This window comes from Stegostoma tigrinum, chromosome 1, assembly GCF_030684315.1.
Source record: "Stegostoma tigrinum isolate sSteTig4 chromosome 1, sSteTig4.hap1, whole genome shotgun sequence".
NCBI lineage: Eukaryota > Metazoa > Chordata > Chondrichthyes > Orectolobiformes > Stegostomatidae > Stegostoma > Stegostoma tigrinum.
Window position 1 is genome coordinate 26,991,480 of NC_081354.1, and position 21,388 is coordinate 27,012,867.

At 40.8% G+C, this 21,388-nt stretch overlaps 1 protein-coding gene across 5 annotated transcripts; it reads left to right on the top strand.

Moving 5' to 3' along the window:
• Positions 1–2,333: 2,333 nt before the first annotated feature.
• On the top strand, positions 2,334–15,052 carry LOC125449765 (short coiled-coil protein). Of its 5 annotated transcripts, none has more exons than XM_048525993.2 (4): positions 2,334–2,530; positions 11,494–11,565; positions 13,730–13,813; positions 14,431–15,052. In XM_048525993.2, exons 1-4 carry the CDS (start codon positions 2,464–2,466, stop codon positions 14,571–14,573), a joined length of 366 nt encoding a protein of 121 aa, XP_048381950.1. In that variant the 5' UTR covers positions 2,334–2,463; the 3' UTR covers positions 14,574–15,052. The 5 variants fall into 5 exon arrangements, with proteins under 5 accessions (XP_048381950.1, XP_048382781.1, XP_048382705.1 ...); XM_048526824.2 differs by lacking the exon at positions 2,334–2,530 and adding an exon at positions 2,812–3,093; XM_048526748.2 differs by lacking the exon at positions 2,334–2,530 and adding an exon at positions 3,331–3,504 and having other exon boundaries at positions 14,431–15,051.
• Positions 15,053–21,388: the final 6,336 nt, after the last annotated feature.

The window sequence follows — 21,388 nt, forward strand, 5'->3', positions numbered from 1 at the left end:
GTGGGGTGCCCTTCAGAGGGTTAGTACAGACTCAGGGCTGAATGGCCTGTTTCCACACAGTAGGGATTCTATTCATTCTTAATAATGGACTCCAAAATCTTACCGATGACTGAGGTCAGGCTAACCAGCCTATAGTTTCCTGTCTTCTGCCTCCCTGCCTTTATAAACAGAGGTGCTATATTAGCCATTTTCTAGTCCCCTGCAATACTCCCTGACTCAAGTGATTCCTGAAAGATCATCACCGATGCTTCCACAATCTCCTTCAGACGTCTGAGGTGTTGTACATCTCGTCCAGGTGACTTATCAACCTTTAGACCTTGCAGCTTCTTCAGCACGTTTTCCTTAGTGATGGCCACTACACTCACCCCTGCCAAAAAGACTAAGAGCGATGGATGCTAGAAATCAGAAACAAACACAAAAACTGCTGGGAAAAGTTCAGCAGGTCTGGCAGCATCCGTGGAGAGAGGGAAAAGTTCATGTTTTGGGTCCAGTGATCCTTCTTCAGCACTGGAGAAAGGTCACTGGACTTGAAGTGCTAAGTCTATTTTCCCTTCACAGACACGATGAGTTTTTCCATCATTTATTTGTTTCCATTACTAATCTCTGCCCCGACTCTCTTGAAGTTCTGATCCGCTGCTGATGTCTTTCACTGTGAAGACTGATGCAGAGTTCAGTTCCTCTGCCATTTCTTTGTTCTCCTATGTTACTTCTCCAGCCTCATGTTCCAGCAATCCAATGCCCATGCTTCCCTCTTTCTTATCTTTTGTATATTTAAAAAAAAAACTCTTGCAGTATTCTTTTACTAGCTAGCTTACCCTTATGTTTCATCTTCTACCCACCCCGTGCCCCCCAACCAATGACCTGGCCTCCACAGCCTTCTGTGGCAGTGAATCCCATAGATTCACCACTCTCTGGCTGAAGAACTTTCTCCTTATCTCTGTTCTAATGGGTCTGCCCTTTACTCTAAGGCTGTGCCCTCGGGTCCGAGTCTATCCTATCAATGGAAGCATTTTCCCAACCTCCACTCTGTCCAGGCCATTCAGTATTTTGAAAGTTTCAATTTGATACCCCCTTATCCTTCTCAATTCCAGTGAGTATACTCCTAGAGTCCTCAAATGTTCCTCATATGTTAAGCTTCTCATTCCTGGGACCATTCTCGTGAACCTCCTCTGTGCTTGCTCCAGGGCCAGTACATCCTTCCTGAGATAACAAACTGTGAAGCTGGATGAACACAGCAGGCCAAACAGCATCAGAGGAGCTTCTTCATTTTCTGAAGAAAGGTCCAGACCTGAAACATCAGCTTTCCTGCTCCTCTGATGCTGTTTGGCCTGCTCTGTTCATCCAGCTCTACACCTTGTTATCTTAGACTTTAACCCTGTGTTTTTTTGCCGAATATCCCTGGAAAGGTAAGACACAAACATGCCTGCAGGCAACTGTTTCCAGCTGGGATGGAGCTGGGGAGAGGGGTGGAACTCAACCTCTGGTCAGCTCTTCATTCTCAGTCCTTCTGTTTGAAATTTCCATGGGTTCACACAGGAATCTGCCTTTGGTCACTGAATTTACATCCGCAGCCCTTTTTCTTAAAAAAAATCATGTTGGGATTAAAAAAATTCAGTTAGTCCACGATTGCCTTGGGATTTTGATCTAATATCATAACAAACCAGAAATGTTACATCCATGTCTTCTTTCCCCTCATGCTTTTCTTAACTTGTGAGGTTCAAATAGAATAAATGTGCATAAAGATCAGCAAGAAAATAATTACATTCAATGTTTCTGATGATAGTAGTCCAATGACAGAATGTCCACCTGGTGAGACTTTTCTTGGAAAAAAATTGGAGTTATGGAACTTGCTTACAAACTATCAGCAAAATTTATAAATTTCATGTAATAAAGACAAGGTGTGACTTGGTCATTGTAAATCAATGGTCCTGTGGAAGGTGTTTATATAGCCTTCCAGAGTAAACTCCCTTCAGCAGCAGAAATAATTGTTTTTATTTCTTTCAAATGTTGATTTTTAAATAAGTAATGGACATCATCAAAACTATTTCCTAAAGAATTACTAGAAGAAAACCTAGTATTATGGAAACGGAACAAACCGTTCGTAAAACATGAATACAGATGTGGAGAAGGCCACGTCAGAGTTTAGACAAAGCGGAAAGACGCCCTTCGGCCCATCAGCATTACTAATTTATTATCCAATTAAAGACAGGACAATAAACAGAGGGAGAATACCGAGAGCACTGTCTTGTTGAGTCAAGCATTTTCTAAGGTCATTAAATTTTATGCCCTGTTCATAACAATTTCCGGACGAACTATACCCCGTGCAAAAGATCAGGTACCAGGGAAAGGTAGCCGTTCAGGTTTCAGTTATTGAACTATGCTGTTGAAATAAGACCGGCCCGTCTTAAATAAGTCATTTCTGACTCCGTCCTGGTGCCCAGAGACATTGTTTTGCTGTTGGATATGGATCAAGCTGCGAGTACAGAAGAGGATAGCGTATTCACCACCATTTCATTAACTGATGACTCCGGTAAAGTCGAGTTAATGATTAACTAGTAACTCAGTGCACAGGGAATGGAAAAGCGTAGAGACCTTTCTGATGCTTCGGAATTGGGATTGAATGTTTGGCTTTGCTCAGTTTCTGAAAAAAAGTTCCGTTGCTTTAGATTGAGGGTCAATGCACTTTTTGTAGGCGTGGAATAAATGCAAATATTGTTTTGTGCATTAATGAGTCAAAAACGCTCTGTACTATTATTTCTCTTCAGCTGTTTCACTAACTGTTGGTACAGAGAAGTGGATCATTTTGAGTTAGCCAGTGTTGACCAGGCAGTTCCTATCACGGGTATTTTTGGCTCTAAAGCTGCGCAAGTGCGTTCTCATCTACCTTTTTTGACAGGAATCAACGATTTCACTTTTTTTAAAAAAAGTCCTATCTCGATTATACTCACGTAGCTAATTGTGAAGATGCCAAAAAAAAGTCTGACAGAAGTGACTTACTGATGTTGCAAACGGCATTGAGCGGATGTATTTGCCTATCTCGTGGTTTCCAGCTGAGGGAAACAAATGTGGTTTAAACGTGGAAAAGTCAATACGGTTTGTAAACTTGGCAACTGAATTTCTCGCCTTGACGTGTCATCCACTTGATCCTTTAAACAAATTAAATGTGGGATTTTCAACTTTCTTAAGCTTGCGGGTGCCCACGTTTTTCATGAGCAGGTTGGTTTCATTGGACAGAGGGCACATTTTACAAAGAGCTGGTTGTTTGTTTTTAAAAGCCTGGCTGTCAGGTGTGTGTGTTTTTTTTCAGTGAACAGGAAGCCTGTTTCTCCTGCCTCTGTTCAGTATGTGTTAGCCTTGCCTGCCTGGGGTTTGTTCAATTCTCCCTCTTGTGGCCGGCCTGTTCATTTCAGTGATTGAAACCTCTCGCTTACTCCACCTATATCATTGTCGACGCCTTTTCTTAAATTTAAACCCCTCTAGCCTCGAGTACCTAGTACGGACAAGGTAGGTGTTGTTCTCCTGGGGAGCGGCTGGCCGGGCCTCGAGAGAGAGAGAGAGAAGCTGCAGCATTGGACTCGCTATTAGCATTTTGCAAATACAGCTTCCTTCCCTCTGCAAAATAAAACTAAGGCTCTTTTGAAAATGCCGGTAGCTTAGGCCTTATCCCTGCAGATCGAGAGGAAATATCCGATTAGATCCCTTCCAGAAGGTGGTTTAGGGGAACTGGTGAGGTCTACCGCTCAGTTCCAAGAGGAGCTGCTCTCTGTGTCTAGCTTCCATGCAACAAAACCGTGTCATTTTTTAAAAAAAAACTCCTTTAGTTTGTCATGAACCTGGTCATACCTTTCCCCAAAATGAAACTGCTTTTACTGGCATTGTTTCTACACACGGTGGGGTTTACTTTTTAACCTAGAAACTGGGTCCTTGGTCAGTTTAACAACTGAAACGTACACCGATTCCCATCTTCAGGCCCCAGGCTTGTTCCCCTCTGTGGAGCCACGTTACATTTGATCTCCGTTTGATTTAGCTTCTGCAGATTTCCCCCTTATTTCCGGGGGAGTAGAGCAAAATTTGGCCACGGTTTGAATGTGGATAGGTTGGATGAGGGAAGGATGTTTCTGATAGGGAGGGAGGCCAGGATCTTGGGCGGGGGCGTTTATGGTTGCAGAATAGGGAATATGTCCATTTTAAGGACTGAGATGAGAAAATTTCGTCAGCTGGGCAAGCCTGTGGAATTTGCTACCTCAAAGTGATTGAGGCCAAAACATTGTGTTCTCAAGAAATAAGGTAAATATAGCTTGTGGCTAAAGGGATCAAGGGTTATTGGGGGCGGGGGTGTGGAATAAGGGCATTGAGCTCCATGACCAACCAGGACCATGTTAAGTGGTGGAGCAGGCTCAGGGGGTTGAATGGCCTATTCTTACTCCTAGCTTCTCTGAGAGATGATAGTGTGGGGATTGACAGTAGCAGGAAAGAGAAATCCATTTTTTAAAAAAAAAGCCCTGTAGATATTTTGCAGTGATTTGTGCTGCAGCCAGAGTTATCATGGGATTAGCGTGATTTAAAAAGACGAGCAGAGAATTGCTAAAAGTCCTCTGAAACTTTTAATGTCCAACTCATTCTTTCATCCTCCCTGTGGTCTTCTGTGATGCCATGTCCCTGCCAAATATAGTATGTGATTAGACACAGAAATCACCAGTCTACTGTTGACATTGTCCAGTCTGTACTTTTTATACTTTACTATAAACATAATTAAAGTTGCCAGTGCAGCTTCCTTCTGAACATAGGCTTGTGTTCTTCAGTTCTGGAGTTTGTGGAAAACCACATCAGGATTCAATCAGGACACATTCTTTCTTGATTATCACCCTCAAAATATGTGAAGGAATTATGCATTTTCTCAGCAAATCAGATATTTTCATGTTTTTTGTATGTTTGAGACAAATTAACTGGGCCGAGCCCACAAACAAGTAGGCTAATAGGATGAGTTTTTGTGTTTTTTTTAGAAAAATCTCTCCTGTAGTTTTTGTAAAAACAATTTTTCTGTAAATTACTACTGTGCTGCATATGAAATGCTGGATTGTGTTCAGGCTTCCTATTCTTCCTTGAATGTCAGAGTAGTCTGCATTCTAAATTAATACCCATTGCTGTTCTTGTTAATGCTTTAGATGAGTTAATTAAATAATTAATCTGCTTGCTTTGTTTAAAAGCATGTTTTGCTTTTATACATTCTAAAATGGAAGCTTTATTTAACTGGTTATAAGGTGTCATATCTGTATCTAACATTGTCTGTTTTTAAAATTGCTTTTGTCAATAGTATCATTTTAAGCATTTGACTTGTGTCCTGTCAGCTTACTTGCCTGACCAGTTTTATTTTGGGATCAATATTTAATGCTTCATGGGATGTGGATATGGCTGACTAGACGAGCATTTATTGTTTATTCCTAGAGTTGCTGCTTGAACTGCTGTAGTTCATGTGCTGTTAGGAAGGAATTTTGATCCGGTGACAACAGAGGAGCAGCAATACATTTCTATGTCGGCATGGTGGGTGGCTTGGACGGGAACTTGCTGATTCCCATGTATCTGCTGCCCTTGTCATTCTGGACGGTACACTTTTCAGGTTTGGAAGATGCTGTTGAAGAAATGTTGCACTACCTTTTGTAGATGATACACATTGCTACCCCAGTGCGTCAGTGGAGGGAGACAATATTGAAGGGTGTGGTGCCAAGCAATTAGGTTACTTTGTCCTGGATGATGCTCATCATCTTGACTATCTTATTGGAGCTACGGTCATCCAGGCAAGTGAAGAGTATTCCGCTGTGCTCCTGGTTTGTGCCTTGTATATCATGAGCAGGCTTTGGGAACCCTGAGTTACTTGCCACAGGATTTCCAGCCTCCAGCCTGCTCTTGTAGCCACATATTTGTGTCTGGTCCTGTTCAGTTTCTGTCAGTAGTAACCCAGCATGTTAATAATGGGGGATAAAGTGATGGTAATGTCATTTGGATGTCAAAGGCTGATGGGCTTCTGTCATGTTGGAGATGGTACTTGTCACTTGTCAGCTGAAGCCTGAATGTTGCTCAGGTCTTGCTGCATATAGACATAAACTGCTTTGGTATCTGAGCAGTTACAGATGGTGCTGAACATTGGTGAACATCCCCATGTCTGACCTTATGATAGAGGGTACGTCATTGAAGCAGCTGTGGTGGTTGCGCTTAGGACAGTATCCTGAGGAACTCCTTACTGTGGCGTTTTGGGACTGAGGTTATTGACCTCCAATACTCGACCATCTTTCTTTTGTTTCAGATATGACTCCAATCGACAGTGTTTTCCCTTTTTGCTTCTCATTGCAAATAGTCAGTGTTCTACTTCAGGACAGATGGCCATTCGTGTACATAGCTAATGAAAAATAGACATTATATTTAAAAATGCAATCAATTTATGCTGTTTCACCCCTGTTGTCTTTACCAGAAAATCATTCTGTCTTTCCCTTCCATGGTACCTCCGTGCAGACCTGGGTTCTGCAGGTGGAGTGGTGGGAGCCTGGCCTGCAGTGAAGTCTGTTTGCTCTGGATGTTTGGCTGGGCAACCCAGGGCACTTGTGTCTAGAAGGCCCAAACATGATGTGTATGCCCTGTTTGGGGAGGCATGCCAGCCTCGCTTGAACTCCCCCAGGGCTAAAGGTGCTAGGCAGGGTGGATGTGTAACCCTCTGGTATCTCCTGAGAGAAGGAGACTTTCTTGGGGCAGGGGAGGGATGGGAAACAGTGGGTGGTGGGAGCTGTGGTGGATGGTGGTGCTCTGCTTGTGGTTTTTCCCTCAGGTTGGGTGCTACCTGCCACTGCTGGATGTGGGGAACAGGCAGCCCTGAGTGAAGGAGAGTGGGTCCAGCACAGAAATAAGTAAGGCCTAATACTGTTCTGGGGCAAGCACTGGACCCTGGACTCAGCAGCTGCTACATTGTCAGAAGTGACCTGCTGTGAAAGATGGCACCTGGGGCTTTGTTGTTGGTTGAGTCCATGTTCACTGCTGGCAGCAGCAGAGGGCATCATGGTGACACTAAGGTGAGCCGCAAGGAGAGATGTGACGTTGATGTTGGGCCCACGCCAGATGGCAGCGGCTGAGGTGAATCGGCCTAGCAGTGAAACATAGATGGGCTTCTCTTTAAACTATATCTTTTTATTTGTGCCCTCCTTTAAAATGGCACTGTATTGTGATGACAAATGAAAGCTTCTCACTGTATTTTGCACTGTAAGGTATGTGTGACAATAAAATCATTTGTTATTCGCCACCTGCAGGTAGTGGAGACCACGCTGACTCTGGCCGTCTCTGTCCAGAATGGCACGGTCTGGCAATGTGGCCTGTGTTGCCAGTCCTGGGGGAATACAGCATCCTTTCTCTAAACAGCTCCATCCACCAGGACCTTAAAGTCCCTGACCTGCAAAGTGGGCTACCAATTTTCCTTTATCTGCTCAGCTCTGGGGAATGGGGAACACGTCACACAAACCACTTGGCATAATGTTGGACTTGACAGCCTTTTAAAGATAGGACTGGCCCCAGAGATCCTGGGGTGGCAAATACTCCCACCTCTGACAAATGGCAAAATCAGACTGGCATCAGACAAGTGATGCCAAGGGACGTAACCCCAAACTTGCCTCACTAACTGTGAGCCATCATGTCTGAACTTACCAGGTCACAGAGAGAAAATGGACTCTAGCAAATTTCTGGTAAAATTAGGCCCTGTCTTTGTTTTGCTTTATGGACTGAAAAATTGATACAATTGTTAAAATAATATGATTTCAACCTGTGTGAAACATTTTGTTTGTGGATAAAGCAAAATCTAGTGTTTTTATACTTAGCAAATGCCCATCACCTTATTGATAAGTTCCCAGCAAGCATTCTTCATAGTTTGAGCCTAGGCATTACTGACGAGCACTTTAGTGTTACGAGGGCATCATTGTGGAATAATCCACTTGTCACCTGCTGCCTCTAAGCACTCCCCTGCTAGCAGGAGCTGCCACATGGTGATCAGTAAGGTACTGTTATTAATTGGATCACGGCATAGGAGCAGGAAGTCATTTGACCCATTGAGATTGTCTGATCTGATAATTCTCTTTCATTTTATTCCTCTGCCTTTCCCCATAACCCTCTCTTCCCTATCTGATCAAAAATATCCATCTAAGCCTTGTGTACACTCAGTGACCCAGGTCAACAGCCCTCTGCAATAAAGAATTTCATAGCACCACTGCCTTCTGAGAAGAAATCCCTTCTTTTTAAAGTGAGTGACCATTTACCCTGAGAGATGTCCTTTGGTTCTAGACTCCCATGATTAGAAACAACCTCTTTGTCTACTCTGTCAAGCCCACTGAGAATCTCTTTTATATATTTGAGGTTTCCTCATTCATCTAAACTCTAAACCCAGACTACACAACCTTTCTTCATAAAATCCTTCTGAAATATCTGCATTGCCAGTGTATCTTCCCTTCGATAAAGGGACCCAAAACTGTGTTCCATGTGCAGTCTAATAATACTTTGTATGGCTTTAACAAGATATTTTTTTTAAACTCCATTCCATTTGAACTAAAGGCTAGTATTATAAAGCGGAGGTTGATTCCCCACCCACCCACCCACCCACCCACCCACCCACCTGAGATCTAAAACTGAAACACCCAAAGAGGAGCACTTTGCTCTCTAATCTGTAAAATGAATGTGTAACTTGGTGCACCTTACCATTCAGCAACTTCTAGTGATTAAATAAAATAAACTTCTGACACTAACTTTACAATCAACAAGTGACAATTTATTTAACTCTAACAGTGAGCAAATTAACTAAACTATTAACAAACTAAATCCCTTCCAACTACTAGCCATTCCTGAATAAAACAAGATTCTAAAAGTATGCTGTTCCAATAAACATAAGTCCCACATATTTAAAAAAATATTTAAAAATGTAACATTTAGTCTGTCAACTACAGCCATGTCTTCTGGAATTCTGTGCCTTCTCTGCCAATTCTTCTGTCAGGAAGGCCTCCTCCTTTTGATTCTTCAAGAATATTCACTACTCGTGCTGTAATTACCTTTTGTTTTTTCAGATGGTGCTTTCTGTAAGATATAGTGAAGTCTGAGAGCCAGCAATTCTCTCTTGAGAATTGAAGCCTGTTAACTCCTACATAAGGAGTAGGCCATCAGGCCCCTTGAGCCTACCCCGCCATGTAATTAGATTATGGCTGACTTTTTTTTTGAGACTCTGCTCCACTTGCGCACCCGCACGCCATAACCCTGAATTCCTTCACTGTTCAAAAAGTTATCTAGCCTTGCCTTTAAAAACATTCAGCGAGGAAGCTTCAGTCACTTCACTGGGCGGGGAATTCCACAGATTCACAACCCTTTGGGTGAAGAAGTTCCTACTGACCTCACTCCTACATCTGCTTGCCTTTACTTTGAGGCAATGCCCCTCATCCTGTTTCACCTGACCGGAAAAAACCTCCCTGCCTTCACCTTATCTATTCCCTTCATAATCATGTTTCCATAAAATCTCCCCTCATTCTTCTGAATTCCAATGAGTATAATCCCAGTCTACTCAGTCTCTCCTCATAATCCAACCCTCTCAACTCTGGAATCAACCGAGTGAATCTCCTCTGCAACCCCTCCAGTGCTAGTATATCTCTTTAGTAAGGAGACCAAAACTGCACACAGTACTCCAGGTGTGGCCTCACCAGGACCCCATACAGCTGCAGCATAGCCTCCCTGTTTTTAAACTCCATCCCTCGAGCAATGACAGACAAAATTTCACTTGCCTTTTTAATTTCCTGCTGTACCTGCAATTCTACTTTTACGGATTCATGCACAAGGACACCCAAGTCCCTCTGCACAGCAGCTCTGACCGGTGGCAATTAACTTTCACGTCTTTACACAACTGCCCCTTCTCTTATACCCTTGATGACACATCAGTTTCTTATGATAGGATTGATCCTGTGTTGTCAAAATTGTCAGATTTAAATTTAATTGGTTTTTGGTATCTAATTGCCTGGTTCAAATTGATTGATTGGTTAAATGCAATCCAACACATTGTCTTGTTTAAAAACTGCTGTTTGGCCTGCTAACTGTATGGCCTTTTGATGACAAATGATTCAATTCAGTTGTTCTGTGCTTTCAATCTACTGCTTGCAGACGTTTTTAAGAAAATCTCTAAGCATAGAAAAGCACATCATCTTTCAAAGAGACCATACAATGCTTCCCACCCCCACCCCACACTAGCACTTTACAAGCATGAAATTCTAACTTTCTGTTTCCCAGTCCACAAGTACCAGACCCAACTTTACAACACTAGTATACCATTTGCCTTCCCTATTACCTGGTGAACTTTGTATGCGAGTTTTTTTTGTTATTCATGCTGAGGATCCCAAATTCCAAACCCCCCCCCCCTCACTTCAGCATTCTGCATTTTTTTCTCCGTTAAAATAATATTCAATCCCTCTTCTTACTGCGAAAGTGCATTACCTCAGAATTTTCCCACAATGTGTTCCATATGCCAGGTTTTTGCCATTGGTCTTTTTTAACCTGTCTATATTCCTCTCTGATGAAGGGCCTAGGCCTGAAACGTCAGCTTTTGTGCTCCTGAGATGCTGCTGGGCCTGCTGTGTTCATCCAGCCTCACACTTTATTATCTTGGATTCCTCTGTAGCCTCCTTGTCTTAATTCTTGTCTCTTGCCTTGCCACTTATTTTTGTGGCATCCACAAGTTTTGTGCTACACTACTTTCACTATCCTTTATCCAAGTCACTGACATGTACTGCAAACCACTGTGAACACTGCGTCCCGTAGCACTTCACTAGTTAATTTTCCAAAGTGAAGACTCCCCTGATTTCAAGTGCAGTTCTGTTGATGGGTAACAGCGGTCTCATCACTGCCTCAAACTGAGAACCGGTAATCTAACAGACTAGGGATAATGTTTTGACATTGTCACTTTGATAACTTGATATGATCTCTCTACCATTTAATTAGCTTGTACGGTTTTGGATTACTTGTTACTTTGTTTGCCATCTGACTCTTATACCTATTGTCATGTTATTCCAGTCATTTGGTTTGTCTCCAGCACCACTCTTTTTAATTTTTGTAGTGATCTCTCTGCATCATTTTAATTGGATTATAGGTCATCCCTTCACTTGCTATTCAGCTGTTGACACTTTACTCACACCTTTTTTGACATTCTTGATCACCTGCAGAGATTTATTCTTTAGTCAGTTGACACTCCATTCACACTAATTGTATGATCTCTTAATCTCTCTCTGCCTATAAATTCTGTGCCTGCATGCTTTTCTTCACATCACCTGATAAACCTGTTCGACTGTAACTTGGTGTCGTGTGACTTCTGACCTTGACGAGGGATAAAACCTGGGATTTCTCCTTGTTGTATGGGCTACATAATGAGATATCTAACAATTGAGAAATTTAGTTTTTTTTTAATGGATCTAAAAATAACTTTGTTTTTTGTTTCAGTGGATTCTGGATCTACTATCTCTGACTCAAAACTTGACAGTGATCTGTTCATGATGAATGCAGATATGGAAGGTAAGACTTAAAGTTTGAATTAACTATTGTAGCTTTCAAAGTGCATGTCAGTCATCTCTATTCTGCATTCTACTTTCCAAAGAGGAATGTTTGCTCCTGCTGTATTCACCAAAACAAAGCTCTGATGAAGGGTCTAGGCCCAAACCGTCAGCTTTTGTGCTCCTGAGATGCTGCTTGGCCTGCTGTGTTCATCCAGCTTCACACTTTGTTATCTTGGATTCTCCAGCATCTGCAGTTCCCATTATCATTGCAAAGGTGTATGGTTGGCATCTTGTAAATTCATACAGGAGTCAATGTTCTGTGATTTCACTCAATCGTCACATTTTGTTGATTAGGTCTTTGACCTGAGCGTGCTGTGGACCCTAGAGTTGCTGGTGGAAGGTAGAGATTGAGTGTGATGTCTGAACTGGCATCTGGTGAAATGTGTGTGGGAACAGCCGACAGTAATTTATGTACTTTTTTTTCAGTGGGAAGATTGCACCTTCAGCTGGCATCATTGAGAACGGAAACATGTGGTTGCCATGAATGTGCCTGCTGAACTCTAATTTTAGTTTGTGCTTGCAGCTTTATTGACTCCTTCAGAAAATTTTTAAATTTTTTTGGGATGCAGCAGCCTTGGCTATAGGCGCTGAGCCCAAGTATAATGCTAAAGAAGGTCAGAGATTGTGGTTGAAGATTACACACGTAGGGATTGAAAAGTTACCTAAACAGCTTATGGAATTTTTGTGTTGCAGTCAACAACATGCTTAGTTTCTCTCCCCCCGCCCCCATGTAAGTATTTTATTATGAATGAGTTACGACTTGACCACTAATGGATGCCTTATGTGATATGGAATTTGTAGGTGCTGTGGTTATACTGTCTTCTAATGGGGGGGTAACCAGTTTTTACAGAACTCCAGTATTCTAGTTAAAGTGAAAATGACGTGAAGAAGTGTTTTGATGTTGAAGTCATAGGTTGCGGTTTTCTGTGAAGGTCAGTCTTTTGGCCTTTCTATTAATAAGGTGAACTCGAAAATGCAGGCATGCCCAAAGAAGTATACAAGGGACAATTCTGAGAATGATTGAAAGACCCACACTAGGAAAGTATGAAAACCATCTGACCAGGACCAAAACATTTTCTTTGAGATTTCTTTTTCAGCTTGTTTTAAAAGTTCGTTTTTGGATCCATTCTTAGTGATTCCATTATTAAATGATTTAACCATGTATAAATAATTATGCCTGTCGTATTTGTACGGGGTATTTTGACTCAGAAGCAGATTTAGAAAAATCCAACAAAAGGGTCCATCATCATCTTTCTACTAAACAAAAAACCCAAAACACAAGCAAACTCTCAATTTCTTATGTTCAAACAGGCATAAGTTATCAACCTGTTTTTTCCTCAAATGTAATTTAATATACACCAAACCATCACCATAAATGCTATTTGCAAAGATGGTGAGGTCTAAATAGTTAAATTTGGGTGGAACGGTCACATCACCTCCAGTAGCTCATAGTATGAGAGGTGCTTTGAGATGTGATAACATAAATGAAAGGTTTTATAAAATGAATCCACTTATTATTATCCAGTTGACACTGTTTATGACAAGTATCAATTATTTCTTAGTGAAGCAGTTTAGAAAAGCTCCTTTCTTTTTGTTTTGAAGATGCTCTTCTGCACTTCGCAGCTTTGCTTCTCTGGCCCTTACCCTGCTAACTTCACTTCTTGCCCCGCCATCACCCCTCCAATCGCCTGTCTCCTGCCATATTTGCAGACTGCTGGCACTTGGCTTCTCACTACAACTCCAATCACAGGTTATATTTGTCCTGAGTTTTGCTGCTGAAAGGTCGATAGTGAACCAAATGACTAAATACAAGAGACAACTCCTCTGACTGGGGGAGCAGCTCCTCCAGTTCTCTAACATTTATGGTAGTGATTGTTCTCTGATCACCACTGGGCATTTTTAGGGGCAAATTCATCTGCTTTCCCCCCACCCCAACCAGGAGTTTTGAGTGATCCTAACTGAAGACCATAGAAAGCGACAACGAGGGAGAAGAAACTAATGAAGGGGTGACCTTTTTAATTTCAAACTGGTTTTGTTTGTGGACTTTGTTGAGTCTTGACCTGCTTTGTGTTTTCAATCATCTTTTGATCTGTGAGCTAATGTAGCCTTGTCTTCATTTCCAGTTATTGACCCTGAGAACCAAGTAGAATTAGAAGAGAAGACGCGACTGATTAACCAAGTGCTGGAACTCCAGCACACTTTAGAAGGTAAGCTAATTTGTTATGAATAGTTCTGTTACTGTATCGAGTTTTGGTTTTGGCCTTTTAATGTAAAATGTCTCTTCAAGATACCTCATCACCTATTAAATTCTGCCCTGTCTTAAATCAAGTTTGTCTCTTTAGAAAAAGAACCTTCTTTTAGCATTGCTTTCACTTTTTTATTCTCACCCTTTGAATTCCTTTTACTTCTTCTGATCAAAAATCTGAAATATAAACTGACTTTGTTTATAACCAGTAGAATCTCTAGCTGGATAGAATTGGCTAACAAGGTGTAGAGCCGGATGAACACAGCAGGCCAGGCAGCATCAGAGGAGCAAGAATGCTGACGTTTCGGGTCTGGACCCTTCTTCAGAAGAAAGGTCCAGACCTGAAACGACAATTTTCCCGCTCTTCTGATGCTGCCTGGCCTGCTGTGTTCATCCAGCTGTACACCTTGTTATCTCAGGCTCCAGCATCAGCAGTTCCTACTAGCCCTGGATAGAATTGGCAATGTTTGTTTACTTCTGTGCCAGGTTAAAACGATTTGAATGGGCATTCCACAATTTTACTGTATTTTATATTCTAGTGATCAGGTAAGCCTTAATATATTTCTTCTGTTTGCGCAGAGCTGTCAGCACGTGTAGATGCTGTGAAAGAAGAGAATCTTAAACTAAAGTCTGAAAATCAAGTCCTTGGGCAATATATAGAAAATCTCATGTCAGCTTCTAGTGTTTTCCAGACAACAGACACAAAAAGCAAACGAAAGTAAAAGCCAGTTTGATTTCATCATTAGATTTTGACTGGACTTGACTTGAATAATAGATTCTAAAAGTTGTTCGTTCCTTCTTTCTTTTAACTTCCATTGTCTGTCTGAATTTCTCCAAGGACAAAATTTTAGGAAATCTTTGAGCATAGTTATTGTCTTTGTTAACAGGTTTGCACTTTGGTAATATGTTACAGTGTAATCCTCCAAACCTGTACATTAATATAATGCACACTGGATTTTCTTTTTGAGAGTCTAGGTTTATAAAGGCAAGCTGCAGCTTCAGTAATGAATCTGGGCCGTGTTTCCAGTTTAACCTGACCGAGGGACAAAGTGTAATTTAGTTTAAGGAAAGAAATGCAATGCAATGTAATGTAATGTAGATTGTCTTAAACTTTGTGCTAACTGTAAATGCTACCCTGTGGCTGGTTTTTGTGTACAGTTATATATTGTAATCCTACATTTTTGTTATGTATTTGTCTTAATAAAATATTAGTTTTTGTAACTACAAACATACTGTGTCCAATTGAATTCAATATCTAATACATGTGAATTTTTTTTTGTCGAGTGAAACCTTGCCCAATTCACAACTTTTTAAAAAAAATAGACTGCTTTCAGTATATTATTTCTGTAGAATTGTTTTTTACTTTGAAGAAAAAATTACCAAGTTGGCTACTAAGAGGTTTTTTGGTTGTGTTGCTGCTGCAAATTTATTGCCAAGGATTAACTCAAAGTCTGACTGTTCTTCAGGAAAGTTCCTGAATTAAAAACAGCCACTCCGTTGCAAATTGTCTTCATACTGTGCCTTCCTGGGCCTTACTAACAGCTCAATGGAGGAAATTTAACAGATATTCCAGGGATGAGGAGGTGAAATGAGTGGTTTGCTCACTGGAAGACATAGCTGGTAAGCTGATGGGTTATTAATCATTCCTTCATTGTCAGGCTGATTCTCTAATCCATTATGTAGACAATAGGAAACAGTAAAACTTCCAACTTTGGAGTTGACATGGTACAAATTTATTACACCAAGACCAAGACCTGAAGTTAGTTTCAGCAAGAACGTTCCTATGCAAAAAAAAACAAACACTACCAGTTACAGAGCAAGGCAGGGACAGGCATGTCTTTTTAAACCTGGAGACTGCTCAATCTTGTGTTTCCCAGTCTGATTCCTAATCCAAACCCATCAGTGGGGGTGGGGGGAGAAAAATTCACCAGTAACAGACATATTATAACTTTGAGGACATCCATCACGTTGCGAGCATTGTGCATTAATTCTGATCTACAACTTCAGCTTTTGAAACCACATCACTTTTTTTTTGAGTGAAAATAGCACAATCTATGGATTGGCAATAATGTTCACTGACAAGTTAAACATGAGTATCAATTATTTTTTTGTTTCCTATTTTGTAAAGGTGTAATACAGCATTCCATTGAATTGTCCTTTTATTATGTGCATGTCAGTTATGAAGAGTTTATACTTGGTTTGTAAGCACGAGAAATGATTTGCCTTGTTTAAACTCCCAAAATCTTTCCATAGCTTCAGGGATTAAGAAACCCTTGCACGCTTTCTGTTCTAAAAACAATTGTAGTCGTAAGGTAAAGGATACAAAGTTCTGAAAAAGTCTTAAACTCAAATGTTAACCCTTGTTTCTCTCTACGGAGGTAGCCAGACCTGCTGAGTTTCTCTACCATTTTTTTTCTGGTAATTTTCAGATTTCCAGTATTTTTTTTCTTATGTATTTAAGAGTGCAAGGGTTTTTTCTCCAACTCTTTGCATCCGCTCACAAAATTTGGCTCTTCTCCTTTTATCCTTTGGTGGTAGAATGGAAGTTTGGAGAATAATGCTGAAAACTAACTTTTCTGGCTGTTACTGACTAAAGTTGAAACAAATATGACACGTTACATTATCCAGGTAGAAACTATAATTAGGTTATTTAGAAGAAAAAATTCTGTGAATTTCCTCCTGTAGGATTTGATTCCTGTAGTGAGTTGCTCTGTCATGTAGATAATGTGACTTATTGTAGAGGATAAGAACAGGAGGGAAGAGCGTGCATCTCACCTGATGGAGTTTGGACAGACTTTTTTTTAAACAAAAAAATTAAGTAGAGAGATTTCTGTTTTGGCACATTCCTATGAACACATCAGGAGATGTGACCTATTCCAGCCAGGTTCTAACAGCAAAGTATGTGTCAGGACTTGTTATCAATGATGAATCCCAAAAGAGAGATTTACCATAACTTGTATATACAGATGTTGTTGTTGTAATCTGCCATCTTTAATGCCTTCCTACAGCAATGCCTTGAATAGGTGAACTAAACATTACATAAGGATTTACTTGGGGAAATAGTATGTGTGACATAGATTAGAAATGAAATGATTGCACATAATATATTAAAAAGGAAAAAATTTAAAGAATATCTAAAACTCGCTGTCTGGAAAGATTGCATTCACCCACTCAGGAAATAGATAGCAGAAGTACATTTGCATGCTACTTAGTGGAAGGTATAGAGCCTTTAGAAATGGCAGATTGAGCACTATTATCTAAAAGTTTGGGCAATAGGCATATGCCGTGAACTATGCACCAGCTATCTTAACAGCAGTGATAGGAATGATACAGCAAATCAAAGACTTCTCTTAAAAATCTAGAAAATTAAATACTTAATATGCCATATTGATCCCAAAATGGAAAGTTGTGCTTAACTAACCTTTTTATAGTTACTTTTTTTAAAAAAAAACTCAGAGCAAACCAGAATAGAACATAGAACATTACAGCACAGTACAGGCCCTTCGGCCCTCGATGTTGTGCCGACCTGTTGTACCGATCTCAAGCCCATCTAACCTACACTATTCCATGTACGTCCATATGCTCATCCAATGACGACTTAAATGTACCTAAAGTTGGCAAATCTACTACCGTTGCAGGCAAAGCGTTCCATTCCCTCAGGTTAGTGAATAAGGGTCAGGCATTCAGACTCGGTGAAAGGTAGCAGACTGAATGGCAAATGGTGACAAAACAGTGTAGGACCATGTTTTGTGTTTTTTTTGAATATATAAAGTTGGGAACTGAATGAGTGCCATGTTTTTAAAATCCAATATTTGAAAGTGTGGGGACAATTTTGAAAGCCAGTAACCTGACATCTATTTCAGGCATCAGGCAAACAACTATTTGAACAAATAGTAACTGATGAGTTGAGTTGCAGATGATTGAACTGCACGGTTGTGCTGATGCCAACAAAAGCTGCAACAAGTTGATTTGGTCTGTGGACTAGTGATGACTTACCAATGAGTGACCTTTACTTTCCTGCAGCAAGTGTGTAATTGGTTCTTGGGTAAGTGAACAGATTAGAGTTGGGAGCATCTTCCAAAGAGAGGAGTGTTCAGTTTTTCCCCAGCTCAGGAGTAGCCTCTGTTTCTGTAGTCAACTCTCTGTAAACCTGGGGGTTGGGGGGGGGGGGGGACATGATCTTTTCCTGCAACAGTAGCTGAATGCTGTAACTTTTAACTGATTATATCAGACTATCCTTTGATAAGGGAACAAGCCACCTTGTATTTCAGAAGTAAACAATCGCAGAAATATGACCTACAGCAAAGAGTTGGTCAGCAGAAGCATCCAAAGGGCCACCTCCATAACAGAACTGGGGGGGGAAAAAGCACTACTGAACTGCCTTTTCAGTTTTCCCATCTGTTCATGATCTACTTTTCCCTGCCTATTTGTTTCTATAAAGGGATTAGAGATTTAATGAGCTTTAAATGCTGATGGTTTGTAGCTGTTTACTTTTCACTAGAATGGTTAGCCACTCATAAATAGTAATCCCTGTTCAGGAGAGAAACATGCTTTCTATCAACTACTCAATTACAATCCAATCCCAGATGAGCCTGTGTAGCACAATGAAAATCAAGCCCTGTTATTCAAAGACATCTCAAAAGGTTTTTAAAAACGTGCAAAGCTTTCCAATTTACTGGACTTTCAATCTAAGGCAAAGATGACCCTTTTTATTTTCTACAAAGAAAGAGTCTAAGCCCTGATCTGTTCTTAAGGATACAGGGGTTCTAAGCAGACTCTCCTTGTTGAAGTGTTCTTCCCCCTCCCCCGACAGGTTATTGAAATGAAGATGCTAGTAAGTGGAATGGATGGAGAGTATATTCTATTCGTTCTTTTGTACAAAGCCCAATAGGAGAGTGACTTGTCTGGAACTTTTGGTCACCTAGGATAATTAAGAAATTGTGTGGATTGAATCATTTACTTCTGGGAATGACTTGACAGAAGTGTAAGCCATCTCTAACTATTTTTACGGCTAAAGAAATGGAGCAGTTGAGATAACGGGTTTCAGGTACTTTCCCATGTGTGGAGACCACATCAATGTCCAACACCAGAATGTAATTACTAGAAGCAAATATTGAGGTAGTTGAAACTCTGAAAAGAATGAGTAGTTCAAAAGAGATGTTTGGAGTGTCTCTTGTAATTGAGGCTCAGGAAGCAGATCAGAGTTATGTAAGTTAGTACAGACAATTAATACTCAAGTTCAAGATGAACGAGTTCCGGAGTGCTGTTTATGTTAATTTGGAGTTTGGACGGGTAGTTAGTGACATCCCTGCTGAATTGGGACGAAGAATGGACTGTTGATGACTGTTGTACATCCCAAGTAGCTCATGAAGCCCTATGGCAGGGTGCACAGAAAAATGCAGGCATTCATGTTAAATGGCTGTCTTACAGGGCCAGGGCTTCAGAACAGCACTGCCTTTTAGGAAAAACCTTAACATGGCATCAGACCAGTTTTTAATAGCTGTACCAGTTTTTGATCAGCCATTTAGTTGAGTAGTATGGGTTGTGTACAACCTTGGCACAAACAAAAGCAGGGTGTCAGTTTATCCTTAATTTATGGATATGACAACTCAATTCTCAGAGCTTATCCGTTTTTGAGGACAACTACAGCTAGGCAATATTGACTGTAAGCTGCCGGCAACCATGCACTGAGAAATCGATCACTTTCATACCAGATAGCTGTATACAAATAGGCAGCTATCTCCAGACCCCCACGGAGCATGTTCCCGATAGCCATGAATCCCAGGGTCCTCCATGCACCAGAACAAAACTCTGGCCTCACCACTGAGCCACACAGCTGCTTCCAGCTCCAGACAAATTGTACACACTGGCGATTGTCCAAGCAGGCTGTGGAAAGGGAAAGAAGCCAGGTTACACCCCCTCCAGATGGGGACTTGGGTTGAAAGCTGTAAGAACAGGGTCAGGGAATCCTGGGGAGTTATGGTCTTCTCAGACATGACCAGGCATGAAGCAGGTGGCTGTTCCAGAAGGAATGACTGTGATGCAAGTGGCAAGTTACATTTCTTCCATACTTTTTAAACTTCTCAAGCTTTAAAATGTTCCAAAGAAAAACAAATGAGTCTTCAAGCTCCAAAACACCAGGGGATTGTGGGATGATGGTGGAGTGCACAGAGCACAAAAGGACCAATCCCGACATGGTGAAAGTTCTCAGTCAGGATCAGTAAAAAATGAATGCATCCATGCTTTCTGTGCAAGACATTCATGATTGCAGGTCTCATCTCACAGTCATTATTCACTAATAGTGAGGAAAATGCCAAGAAACGTTAGAGAAGCTGAAGGCAATTGTCTTAAATGAACCAGTATTAGGCCCTCTAATTCTTTCAGACCTATGAATATGGCAATTAATGCTGTGACTTGGAGGTGGGTGCTGCCTTGTTACAGGATGATGAGTTGGGAATAGATAATTCAGTGGCCTAAACTTGTTGAAGAAACTAAGCCAGTATTTGAAATTTTCTGCTGTAGAAAGCAGACCTTAGGATTGTTGGTTCTTCAGCTGTGGTTCTTCAGTGGTTTTTGAAATTTGTGTCTGACACAGAAACAAGAAACATTAACTTGCACTGGCCATAATCCACTAGTCTCCATTGGGAGTTTATAAAATTAGAATACAAGACTATTCAGATACCTTAAATGGGTGAAACAAAAGGCTAAAGAAATTATTTGGATCTTTGGAAAGGATAATACAATTGCTGAGCATTGTCCTGACTGTAAGATGTTACAATTTAGTTGAAAGGTTATGAAATATTGAGATTGTGTAATGTTGTATGGGGGTTAGGAAGAATGAATAGATTCAAGTTTTGCTTTGTTATCACATGTTTTGTAACGAAACACAGTTTTGAAATGTCACTTTATCCCCGTTTAAAGCCAAAGGCATGTAAGGACAGTATCTTCATACTTTTGTTTAAAAAAAACACAGGGGACTGAAATCAGAAGCAAACTACTTTACTTTTAAAAACCAGTGTTTGAAAGGGTGGCTACAGTTCCAAGAAGCAAGTAGCCTGATTCCCCCATTGTAGGCATTGTTAAACAACAGTTTAACAAGCAGTAGTTGAAGTTTGAGTTGCAAATGATCTGGAGCTAAATGCATGTGCTGATGCAGCTTTAATTGTCAATAAGAAGTTGATCAGTCTATAGACTGTAGTGACCATTCATTATTGACTGTGTCCTTTTTGCTTAACAGCAACTGGTTCTTACGTTATTGAACAGTTTGGAGTTGGGTACACATTACACACAACTTTTTCTTTTAAACTTTGATGACTCTGGGAATAACAGGGCTTGATTTCCAGTGTGCTCCCCAGTGGGTTTTAACAGGGTAAAAAGTAACTATAATTGCACTGTGGCAGAGGTGTCAGTTTAGGTTCACTAACAGTCACTGTTGTCCTCCAATTAATGATTTAAACTTTGGAATCAAAACACAACTTAAATTTGCAGATGAAAAGCATTTGCACAATCATAGAATCCGTACAGTGTAGAAACAGAC